Below are 12,484 nucleotides of genomic sequence, written 5' to 3'. Positions count from 1 at the left end.
ACAGGTTTTTGTTTTTTTCCTTTAGCACTTGCTGAAAATGTTCTTGGCCTGAAGAAAGAGAAGTGCAGCTCCACATCTAAGGACTGGTAGGGTGCAATATATAATTTTCTTAGTTCTTTGGGTTTAGTTATTCTTTCATTTTCTAACCTCCTTAGCCAATCCATGTACTAATTTGCAGGACAACCATGAGCTGCAAAAGAAATTCCATACCTGGAATTCTTCTTTAAAAGAGATAGCAGGAAGACCCTTTTTGAGCTAGGACAAGTTGCATACATATGTTAAGACTAGCCAATAACACCAGCTGTGCCCATTTGTTTCTTTCTGTCTCTAGGTTATCATTTTGGCTACCTAGATAGTACGCCCTTTATGATGGATTCTAATGAAAATGACATGGTAGCAAAAAAGATGATACAGAATGACCATTTGAGTGAAGAGGAGGTGGAATTTGTAAGTGTAAGTATTTAATTTAGGTATGTGCTGACTGATAACCACATGCTTTTTCTACTCTATAGCATTGCAAGTGCTTTTTTTTTTTTTAAACCATTAGTTCACCTTTTGGGAAAAATAATTAAAGCAAATGTTTTTTCAGGAATAAAGTGTGAATTCATTTTATTTTGTCCTTCAGGAGCCTGCAAAGCATTGTACCCTTGATCAGGGGTGTAATGTCAGGCTCTTGCAGACAAACCCTCAGCACCCTCACAGTTCATTGAGAACTAACTAAAAGTCGTCAGCCTCAATGGATGAGGGTGCTTGTAGTTTTTATTCACAGATTGCTGTGAATGAATGATCCAGTTGTGTAAGTGGGGTGGGGAAAGAAGATCCCTTGTCCGCTGTCATAGTGTGGGGGGAAATCGGGGGTACGAGGAGCAGGTCTGGAGCATGTTACACCTGAATTATGAGTGTAACGTGCTCTGGAAGGTGAACATGGCCTTTAACCCCTGTCAGCCTAGGTGCTGTTAAAAAGTGACAGGAAATGTACCAAACCCGTTTAAACCAGAACCCTGGAATATGCTATGCTTTGGTCTTTTGTGTTTTGGTGTATGGGCTGCCACTTTACAGCCACTTGTTACTGGGGATCATACAGGGGCCAGTTCGATGGATATTGCATGTCTTAGTGAAGTAAACAGTTTGCTTGTTTAAACCAGCTTTTTCCAAACAAGCTAGTAAACCTTCACTTAACGCTGGAGATCAGCTTTAAAATGGATTTGTGCTAAACTGCCACTTAAAGAGGAGCTCCAGGCACCTGTCAAAAAAAAAAAAAATTTGCAGCTTCAAAAAGTATAGCTGCTGACTTTAAAAAATTTGTTAATCTTCCCAGACAGAGAGATCCTGAAACCAGATCCATTGTATCTGCCTCAAGTAGCTTCTTCCTTTCATAGAAAGCAAGAGATAGTGTTACCCTCATTCTGTGAGAAACCTAAGTGTGCAGAGAAACAGAAATTCCATCATATAAATGTGAGAAGGTGTTTTCTCACCTATTTAGAAAGGACCAAAAGATTTAGGAGATTTGATCACCTGTTAGTTCTACATTCTGGACCAAGGAAAGGATTACAGGCCTCAAAGCCTTCAATTTCGAGGTGGAACAGTCAAGCCATTAACATGTCTTATAAGATATCAGGTATTCCTGCCCCAGCAAAGCTGAAAGAGCTGGAGCGTCCTGGGAACAGATCCGCCATGCAGCCACCTGGTCCAGTCAAGATACCTTCCTAAAGCACTATTGTGTGGAAGTACTGTCTAAACAAGACCTTGCCTTTGGCAGAAAGGTTTTACAGGCAGTGGTCCCGCCCTAAGGTAGGCCGGTATGGATTCCTTTATTATCCTCTCATATGTAGGCCGTCCTGGAAGGGTGAAATGAGAACTTACCGTTAGTTCACCGGTAACGGTCTTTCTATGAACCTTTCCAGGACGGCCGGCCTACTTCCCGCCCTGATGTGGTGGTGAGTTCTAAGAAGTGTGTGTGTGTGTGTATATATATATATATATAAAGGGTTCATAGACTGTTACCAGTGATCTAACGGTAAGTTTTTTTTTTTTTTTTTTTTTTTTTTTTTTTTAGGGATTAAGTTAATTTTCATGGCAATGAAGGACTTTTCAATTTATTTGCAATTCATCTGATCACTCTTCATAACATTCTGGAGTGTATGCAAATTTCCATCATAAAAACTGAGGCAGCAGACTTTGTTAAAATATTCGTGTCATTCTCAAATTTTGGCCAATGCTGTACAGATATATAATATGCAAAATTATATCAAGCATATTTCATTTTTTTTTTTTACGGATTTTTTGTCTAAGCTTATCTAACAGTGATGCTTTTTTTGCTATACAGGAGGGGCCTTCAAGACCTGTCCTGGAATGTATTGACCTGCTTAGTGATGATGAGTCGCAGACTTTGTACCAGAATGTAAGTTTGTTTTAATAAAGTCTCTGTATCAATGTGTTTATTGGGGTATTTTGCTATAAAGCAAATATAACAAATTCCTTGTTATCAATAGCGCTCCCCTAGCTACAAATATACACTGCACTTTTTTTGCATCATGAATTTGTAAAGTGCATCACTGTGCTTTAACCAATTTCCACCCAGGATAATTCTGACAATTATCTCCTACATGTAAGAATTTGTATATTTTTGCTAGAAAATTACTTGGAACCCCCCAAACTGTGTGTGTAATTATACATTTTTATATATATATATATATATATGTGTGTGTGTTTTAAATCACACAGTAGTTGCCTAGCAATTTTTAAGTGCAATTTTTAAAGAATACGCTTTTCATGCAAAAAACACAATATATATAACCCATTTTTTTTTTTTCATATAGAAACGAATGTTTTTTGATATAATATAAAAGACAATGTTACACCAAGTAAATAGATGCCTAACATGTCACACTTTAAAATTGCACACGCTCGTGTAATAACGCTAAACTACAGAATTTAAATAATCTCTGCAGGCCATGCTTTAAAAGTTAGAGGAGGTCTAGTGGTAGAATTATTGCTCTCCCTATAACATTCACAGCGATACCTCACGTGTGGTGTGACAGGGCGCTTAAAAAAAAAAAAAACATTTTAATCACTTTTTTTTGCTATCACAAGAAATATAAACATCCCTTGTGATAGAAATAAGGCATAACGGGTCCTCTTTGGAGACATGTGGGACCAATATGACCACAGATATCTCCTCTATCCTGGAAAGCATGAGATAAACCATGTCGCTTCTGGCCTCCCAGGGTCATAGAGATGGCCGAGGGATCATCCGGTCTTCGGCAAGTACAGTGGTGATCCTGGGCTCTCCGATCACACATGAGAGCCCGGAGAAGTACCGATGGGCGGCAGGAGTAGTAGTGTGGGGGGGGGGGGGCTGTAAAAGCAATCCAGCGGCTCATCAGCAGCTTCAATGGCTTTTACAATAGAGGGAATTGCTGACTGAAAAGATAGATATCTGGGTGATGACTGTAGCTGCAGGCATCATCCAAATATCTCTACTTAGTCAAGTCCAGGATGTCATTTGACATCCTGCGGGTTAAAATAGGTGTAAAAAGGCCATATTTCTGCCTCTTCTTCGTGTGTGTGTGTGTGTGTGTGTGTGTGTGTGTGTTTCAGGGTAAGTACGGTTATGAAAAACCTGGAAAAGTCATTAGTAATTTTAAAATGGCAATTTCCAGGCCTGGAAAAGTCATGGAAATTTGTTTCACTGTATATTCGAATATGCAGAAAAGAGAGAAAGGCGCCACTCATTGTAGCAGATGTAAATAATTTTATTGACACATATTAAAAACTTGCATGGAGGTAAGCGTCTATCTTCAAAGCTCAGCGTCCTTCCGGGTCCGCTGTGTTTCCGTCCCTGAGGCTGGCCAGCAGCCGGGAAATGACACTAGGGGAGAACCAATCAGGGGACTCGGTCAGATCCAGGCAGCAATGAAGCACATACCTCACTGGAGGGCCGCACGAATGTGATGACGCGGGAGGGGGGGGGGGGGGGGAAACCACTTTCGGAGCATTGCAGTGAGGTATGTGCTTCACCGCTGCCTTGATCTGACTGAGTCCCCTCATTGGTTCTCCCCTAGTGTCCTCTCCCGGCTGCTGGCCAGCCTCAGGGACGTAAACACCGTGGACCCGGAAGGACGCCGAGCTATGAAGATAGACGCTTACCTCCATGCAAGTTTTTATTATGTGTTAATAAAATTATTTACATCTGCTACACTGAGTGGCGCCTTTCTCTCTTCTGCCTGTTCATGGGACTGTTGCTTCGGCCTAACAAAGAGCTGCCCTTGATGTAAGCGCCGCATTTTTGCATCTGCGCCATCCATACCAGTCTGGCTGCACCTTATCCATCATGACTGCCTGAACTGAAGCTTTATTCCCCAAGCAGGAGCGCCCATCAAATATTTTTCTTTCTCCAGTATATTCGAATATAGTTGATAATATTGGTTAAATGACAATAGTTAACTTTTGCACGATCCGTCGCGTGACCTTTTTTACAGTTGATGGGGGCTAATGCAGTTTCAGCTAATATTGGTGTGTAGCAATGCTAGAGAAATGGGTGTAACGTGGATTTTCTTCTTATTTAACATGTATACATAGACATTTCATGAAACATTAGGTCATGAATATTTACTTGAAGTCATGGAATGTTATTGGTAAAAATGTGTACGAACCCTGGTGTGTGTGTGTGTGTGTGAGTATATTACAATGTTTAAATCTGTAGTACTTTGCACTAATTTCATTATAAAAAAAAAAAAAAAAATCATTAAAATATTTTCTGTTTAACCACTTGCCGTCCGCCCACCGTCAAATGATGGCGGGACGGTGCGGCGATTGTTCTGGGCAGACGTCATATGACGTCTGCCCATTCAAGCAGGGCAGGCGCTAATAGTAGCGGATCGGAGATGGACTCGGACTATTCCTGTACACTTTCCTTTATACAATGTATTTTGGGGTGCAATTTTTACTGTATACATGCAACAACTTACTGACCGCCTAACGACTATATACGTCGGCCATTAAAAGCTAAATACTGGGGTTATGGCAGCAGATAGCTGCCATAACCCCATTATTTGTTTTAAACGGAGAGCGGTCGGCTTTCAGATAAGGGTGGTCCCAGTGGCGGGTTCGCCGCGGAATTACCCTTACGGTGCAGGGGGAAGAGGTGCCCCTCCCTCCCGCCGCGTCCCAAACGTTTTCCCAGCTTACCGGACCTGCCGGCAGTGGGGAAAACTATCCGGTCCCGGACCCTCAGACAGGAAGTCGAGTGAGGGCAAGATGGCCCTCACTCGACTCTATGGTCTTGGAGGACCGGAGCTACGTCAAGTCGTTGCCTAGCAACCGGTTTAAAGGGCCGCCTTTTTAGTGTAATTGTGAGGTCTTTTTGACCCCAGATCTCACAATAAAGAGGACCTGTCATGCCTATTTCTATTACAAGGGATGTTTACATTCCTTGTAATAGGAATAAAAATGATCAAAACATTTTTTTTTTTTTTTAAACTGTGTAAAAATAAAAAAATAATAAATAAAATAGGAAAAAAAATAAAATAAATTAAAGCGCCCTGTCCCCGTTAGCTCGCGTGCAGAAGCGAACGCATACGCAAGTCCCACCCACATATGTAAACGGTGTTCAACCCACACATGTGAGCTATCGCCGCGATCGTTAGAGCGAGAGCAATAATTTGAGCTCTAGACCTCCTCTGTAACTCTAAGCTGGTAACCTGTAAAAATTTTTAAAATGTTGCCTATGGGTATTTTTGAGTACCAATGTTTGGTGCCATTCTGTGAGCGTGCGCAATTTTGAAGCATGACATGTTGGGTATCTAATTACTCGGCGTAACATTATCTTTCACATTATGGAAAAAAATTGGGCTAAATTTACTGTTATTTTTTAATTAAAAGTGCTTTTTTTCAAAAAAAATTGCATTTGGAAGACTGCTGCGCAGATATGGTGTGATACAAAATATTGCAATGACCTCCATTTTATTCTCTAGGGTCTCTGCTAAAAAAAATATATAATGTTTGGGGGTTCTAAGTAATTTTCTAGCAAAAAAAATGATTTTAGCTTGTAAACACCAAGTGTCAAAAATAGGCCCAGTCTTAAAGTGGATAAATGGATAACTTTGTGTAAAGTGCTACTTGGATGTTGGGCCTCTTTATGTGGCTAGGCTGTGTAAAAGTTTTACACATGTGGTATCGCCATACTCAGGAGGAATAGCAGAATGTATTTTGGGGTGCAATTTTTGCTATGTACATGCTATGTGTTGGAAGTATTTCATAAATGGACAACTTTGTGTAAAAAAAAAAAAAATGCATTTTCATTTTCTTTCCACAGTTTCCAAAAACTTGTGGAAAAAATGACATGTTCAAAAGACTCATTATGCCTCAAAAATTATACATTGGGGGTGTTTGCTTTCCAAAATGGGGTCATTTTATGGGGGTTTCCATTGTCCTGGTGCTCCGGGGCCTTCAAAAGTGCGATAGGTTGTCAGGAAATTATATGTGTAATTTATGCTCCTAGAATGCCGGACGGTGCTACTTGGATGTTAGGCCTCTGTATGTGGCCAGGCTGTGAAAAAGTCTCACACGTGGTATCGCACAAAAATCTTCATTTTGCAAAGAATTGTGGGGAAAAATTACAACTTCAAAAACTCACCATGCCCCTTATTAAATATATTGGAATGCCTACTTTCCAAAAAGGGGTCATTTGGGGGGTATTTGTACTTTTCTGACTTTTTAGTGTCTCAAGAAATGAGATAGGCCTTCAGTACATCAGGTGTGATCAAATAAGGTCAATGATTAGCGCCATAACTTGTGGACTCTAGAACTTTCACAAAGACCAAATAATATACACTTATTTGGGGTTTTTTTTTACCAAAGATAAGTAGCAGTATAAATTTTGGCCAAAATATGTGAAGAAAAATGACTAATTTTGCAAAATTTTATGACGGAAACAAAGAGAAATGCGTTTTTTTTTTTTTCACAATATTTTCAGTCTTTTTTTATTTATAGCACAAAAAAATAAAAAACCCAGTAGTGATTAAATAACATCAAAAGAAAGCTCTATTTGTGTGAAGAAAAGGACACGATTTTTTTATGGGTACAGTGTTGCATGACTGAGTAATTGTCATTCAAAGTGTGAGAGCGCTGAAAGCTGAAAATCGGTCTGGATAGGAAGGGGGTGAAAGTGCACTGTAGGCAAGTGGTTAAAAAAAAAAAAAAAACGCTTAGTTTTTTTTATAAGGTGATTTTTTTTTTTTTTTTTTTCAAATATTTTTATTTATTTCCTTTTATCCACCAATTTAAAACAGAGGTCCAAAATATGGGTCTTATACAATATCTCAATAATACAGGATATTTCTTTTTTTTCTCTCTCTAGTCATAAGGTATATAGTTTATGCTACAATAAATGAACAAAAAGAAAAAAAACAAGAAGAAGAAGAAACCCAATCATTCTTCTGGAATATACATAACCCACATTCTTATGTCAACAGTTGTGAATCTCTAACATTCCATATTTTTAAATTAACTTCTTTTCTCCTCTTCTTTATTCCTGTCCTGTTATTGCTCAGTTCATGTTGGCCTCTTCTCCAGATTATCCCTTAAACAAAAGCCTCCAACTCAACCCCAAAACTTAACCCCAATAATAAAAAAAAAAAAAAAAAACAAAATTTCTCTTCCCCTCTCCTCCGATAGGAATATCCACTCTCCCCTCCTCTCCAAAATGGACACATTCGACTCCCCCCCCCCCCCCTCCTCATCCTTTTATGTTTACCCTAGATTATTTAGCAATAGTTCTTGACCCTCCTCAGAAGTGATGTACTGATTCCAATTCCCCCATATTTTTTTTATATCTATCCTGTTGTTTGTGTTGTGAGGACCATATTAGATCTTCCATTTTATTGATGTGTTCTACTTTCCTTATCCACGCTGACACCGACTGAGTTGTGTTTTTTTTTTTCCAATGTGCCGGTATGCAAGTCTTAGCCGCATCTAATAAATGTGGTATCAGGGATTTCTCATATTCCTTTACCGGGATGCTGGATATGTGCAGTAGGAAAAAGGCCGGATCCTCCTCAACGTTGTAACTTGTAATTTTCTTTATCAAGGAGCTTACTCTCGACCAAAATGATCTTATCTTTGTACATTTTCAGAAAATATGGAGGAGCGTGCCTTTCTCCTTTCCGCACCTCCAGCATCCTTCCTCCTCTTGTGGAGCATCCTTCCTCCTCTTGTGGATACATTTTATGTAGTTTATCCGGTGTAATATACCACCTAGTAATTATCTTAAAGTTGGTTTCATGTATTTTTGTACATTTTGCCGGTTTAAAGGTGAACCTAAAGATCCGCTGTTTCTGTTCCCTCGTGAGGGCTTGATTTAAGTCCCTTTCCCAATTCTCTATTCACTTAAGCCTAGGTTGTTCTCCTGGTATAATTAACATTTTATATGTAATTGATAAGGTATGCATTAAGTTACTCTGGCTCTCACAGTACCTCTCAAAACTTGTAAGTGGTCTAATAAAGTTTTCTGCCCTTGGTAATGAGGACAGAAAATGTTGTAATTGATTAGCAGACCAAGCTTAAAGGGCCCTTCATTATCCATCAGTCTACTAATTGATGGCCATTTTTTTTCCAGTAGGAAAGACGTTGCTTGTTCTTGGCCAGTATCTCTAAGATTCTTAAATCCCAATAATTCTAAACCCGGTAGGAATTGGGGGTTCCCCAAAATCGGAAAAGAGGAGAATTCAATGTTGTCAAACCACATCTAATGCTCTGTTGCCATCCTATTGGCAACGTAGTTCCAATTATCAGATGTTGTTTCAGAGTATTTGGGAGTGATCGGTAGCACCATAATGCTCCCTTCAGAGTGGCTATAGTTTGTTCTTGTTCTATTTGTACCCAGAGTTTTGTCCCTGTGTGATGCCATCAATCTAGAATTCTAGTCATGTGTATCGCATGGTAATATTTCCATATGTCCGGAAGTGCAATACCACCCATTCATTTAGGAATCGTTAAGATGTTCCTTGCTACCTGTAGTTTCCTGTTAGCCCAAATATAATTTAAAAAAAATGCATTCACCGTCTTAAAGAAACTACTTGGGATTTTAATTGGTAATGCGCGCATGAGATATAGCTATCTCGGCAATATGCTCATTTTTAGCAGATTACACCTCCCAAACCATGATTGCAATCCTCCCTGCCACTGTCTCAACATTGTCTTTGTTTCTCTTATCAATGGGGGGAAGTTTAGCTCATATACTTGAGACAGATCCGCAGGAATATAAGTCCCTAGATATTTGACCGCCAGGTCGTTCCATTTAAATTTGAAACTAGCCTTCAAATGAATTGGGTGTCCTCTTGCCATCCCCACTCCCATCGCTTCCGATTTTCCATAGTTTATTTTAAAATTAGAAAATTTGCCATAGAGCTTGAATTCCCTCAATAAATTTGGCAGAGAGATGTCTGGATTTGTCACTGAAAATAACAAATCATCTGCATATGCTGCAATTTTATATTGTAAGTGTATTATTTTTATTCCTGTTATATCTACATTCAATCGGATTCTACATAGGAATGGCTCCAAAGATAAAGCGAAAAGGAGTGGGGAGAGAGGACATCCCTGTCTCGTTCCATTTTTTATCGCAAAGGTTTCTGATATACTTTAACTATTTTGTCCAGCATTGAATCTCCTATACCGATATATCTAAGAACTGAGAACCTAAAAGACCAACCCACTCTATCGAATGCTTTTTCTGCATCTGTGCTCAATATGACGCAGGGGCCCCCCAACCCCCCCCCCCCCCCTCCCTGGCCACCTGCATCAGATTGAGCACTCTAGTAGTATTGTCCCTTGCCTCTCTGTTTGCCAAAAACCCTACTTGATCTAGATGTATTATCTTTGGAATGTATTTTGCCAATCTTGTCGCAAAGATTTTGGTAAAAACTTTTAAATCTACATTCAAGAGTGAGATTGGCCTGTAGCTACTACAAGCGGATGGCTCTTTCCCCTCCTTCAAGATCAGAGAAATATGCGCAGTCAAGGTATCTCTTGACATTGCCTCCTCTCTAGAAGAGCCATTGTAGAGTTTTTCCAGATAAGGACCCAAAATAGGGATTAGTGTTTGATAATATTGTGGTGGAAGCCCATCTGGGCCTGGGGCTTTTCCTAGCTTCATTCCTTTTAATGCCTGTTGAATCTCTTCCTGGGAAATATTCCGTTCCATAGCCACCCGATCTTCCCTTGTAAGTGTTGGTAACTGGGCTTGTGTTAGGTAATCCTCAATCTCTTGCTCAGATTTTGGTTCTTCTATCAAGTTATACAAATCTGTATAGAAATTTTTAAATTCTTCCGAGATTTGTCCCGGAAGGGATTTTTTAATTCCCAATGGAGATATAATTTGGGGAATATACGACCTCATTTTATGATTCTAAACCGATCTTGCAAGAGATTTTCCACATTTGTTTGCTGTTTCATAATTAATTAATTTTTCTCGACCCTTGGATTGCTGCTTTTTCTCTGTAATATAGTATATCTGTTATCTGTTTTCTGGTTATCGCCAGTTCTTTCAACACAGATGAAGTTAATTTCTGTTTATGATTTTTTTCCAGGGTCGTTAATTTTTCTAGAAGTGTAGACAATTGCCTTTTTCTTTGTCTTTTAATTCTTGCCCCGTGTCTAATCAACACTCCCCTTACTACCGCTTTATGGGCTTCCCACAGGTTTCCTATCGTACATTCCACTTGATCATTTATCTCAAAATATCCCTGCAATGTCTCTCTTACATCTAACATAACCTCTTCATTTTGTAAGAGGCTCTCATTTAACCTCCAAAATCGTCTTGTAAAAACAGAAGATGTCAATCGATAGGTCATTGAGATCAACGCGTGATCCGACCACTTGATATTATCTATCTGTTTGTTTTATCGCTTGTAGGTGGGCATGGGGGACCAAGAACACATCAATCCTTGAGTAGTTTTTATGTGGGTGCGAATAAAATGTAAATTCTTTATCTGATGGGTGCTGTAATCGCCAAATATCTATTAACTGTTCTCTATGTAGGATTCTCAACACTCTTGTACTTACCCCTGACGCATATGCAGACTGCCCGCTAGAAGTGTCTATCTTGAGTATTAAGGGAATATTTAAATCTCCCCCCAATATCAATTGACCTTCGGAAAAACTCCTCAAGTCCGCTATTGTCCTTTGAGATAAATCTGTCTTAGGTGGTGAGTATTAGGGACGTAAAGCGTGGCTAATGTCACTTGTATTTCTTCTATCTTCCCCTTCAAAAATAAAAATCTACCATTTACGTCGTGTTTACTCTCCTGAAGAGTCCAAGGGACCCCCCCATCAATTAGTATCGATACTCCTCTAGATTTGCTTTGATTATTTGTCGAGTGATACACATAAGGGAACGCTCTATTCTTTAAATATGGTAATTTATCCGTTTTAAAATGGGTTTCTTGGATGAAGGCCACATTAGTTTTTAATCGTTTTAATTCTGTCATTAAGATTTGCCTTTTTTTTCTGGGGTATTTAATCCTTTTACGTTAAAGGAGATAATCTTTGTCCTCCATCTTAGAGAGAAAGAGAAGGAAAGAGACCACCAAAAAGGAAAAAAAAAAGATAGAAAAAAAAATGTAATTAAAAAACCAAAAGAAAAATCTATAAACCCTCCCTCCCTCCCCCTTTATACACTACAACCACCCCCCACCCTCTCTAACCCGCTCTAGTTCCCAGGAAGTCTGGGATAATATCCCACTTCACTTGGTCCCTACCACGGAAAGGAATCCTTATTCCTTTATACACACGGCACTTCTGGTGCCAAATGTGTATCTACCTAATTGGGGGAATAGCCAGAAAAAGTCTGGTCCTCTCTCCCACCCCTCCTTTTCTCAAGCTCTTTTACAATGTTCTTCCCGCCATCCTTCCTTTCCCTTCTTAATTTACTTTACTCGTGGTGCCTAATCATCTCAATACTCCTGAGTTCTGGGTTTCAACCCTCCCTCCTCCCCAGTGGGGGCATCCTAATATATTGAGTTCTCCCATACTATATGAGATATTTCAATTCTCAGCTCATACATTCATTCATTAATATCCTATGTCATAACACATTTCCTCATTATCTTGTTCTATATGGGTATATCGTACATGGATAGGGCTATCTCTCTCTCCTTAAATATAAGGGAAAAAAAAAGGGGGAGGAAAGAAGAAATCCACCCTATGTGAGGAGAAAAAAAAGAGGAGGGAGATGTAACCCTTATCCATATTTCTCATCTCAGCTGTTTTAATCCACAAAAATTATGTATTATTCCTTTAATCTTTCTTTATCATTATTTACTCACATTTGTTATATTGCACATTTTTTTTTTCTTTTCTTTTATTTTTTTTCTTTAGTATCACACATAGAATGGGTGTTATACCCTCTTAAGTTATTTTTGCTTTTACACCAGATGAGGGAATTAATGTATGAACTCAGGTTGGAGAAATGTAAAGGTATATG

The 12,484-nt window shown here is 39.2% G+C and overlaps 1 protein-coding gene across 2 annotated transcripts in view; it reads left to right on the top strand.

Annotated features, from left to right (window-relative positions):
• Positions 1-354: 354 nt before the first annotated feature.
• Positions 355-12,484, top strand: part of ZNF451 (zinc finger protein 451) — a 219,688-nt gene continuing 207,558 nt past the window's right edge. Inside the window, exons 1-2 of one of the 2 annotated variants that reach the window (XM_082249985.1) lie at positions 355-453; positions 2,327-2,401. In XM_082249985.1, coding sequence (XP_082106111.1) covers positions 367-453; positions 2,327-2,401 — 162 coding nt within the window. In that variant the 5' untranslated portion in view covers positions 355-366. The remainder of the gene's footprint in view (positions 454-2,326; positions 2,402-12,484) is intronic. The other variant, XM_082249986.1, reaches the window with a different exon arrangement.

This window comes from Pelophylax lessonae (genome assembly GCF_965119305.1).
Source record: "Pelophylax lessonae genome assembly, chromosome: 3".
Lineage (NCBI taxonomy): Eukaryota > Metazoa > Chordata > Amphibia > Anura > Ranidae > Pelophylax > Pelophylax lessonae.
This window is presented reverse-complemented; position numbering and strand designations above follow the sequence as displayed.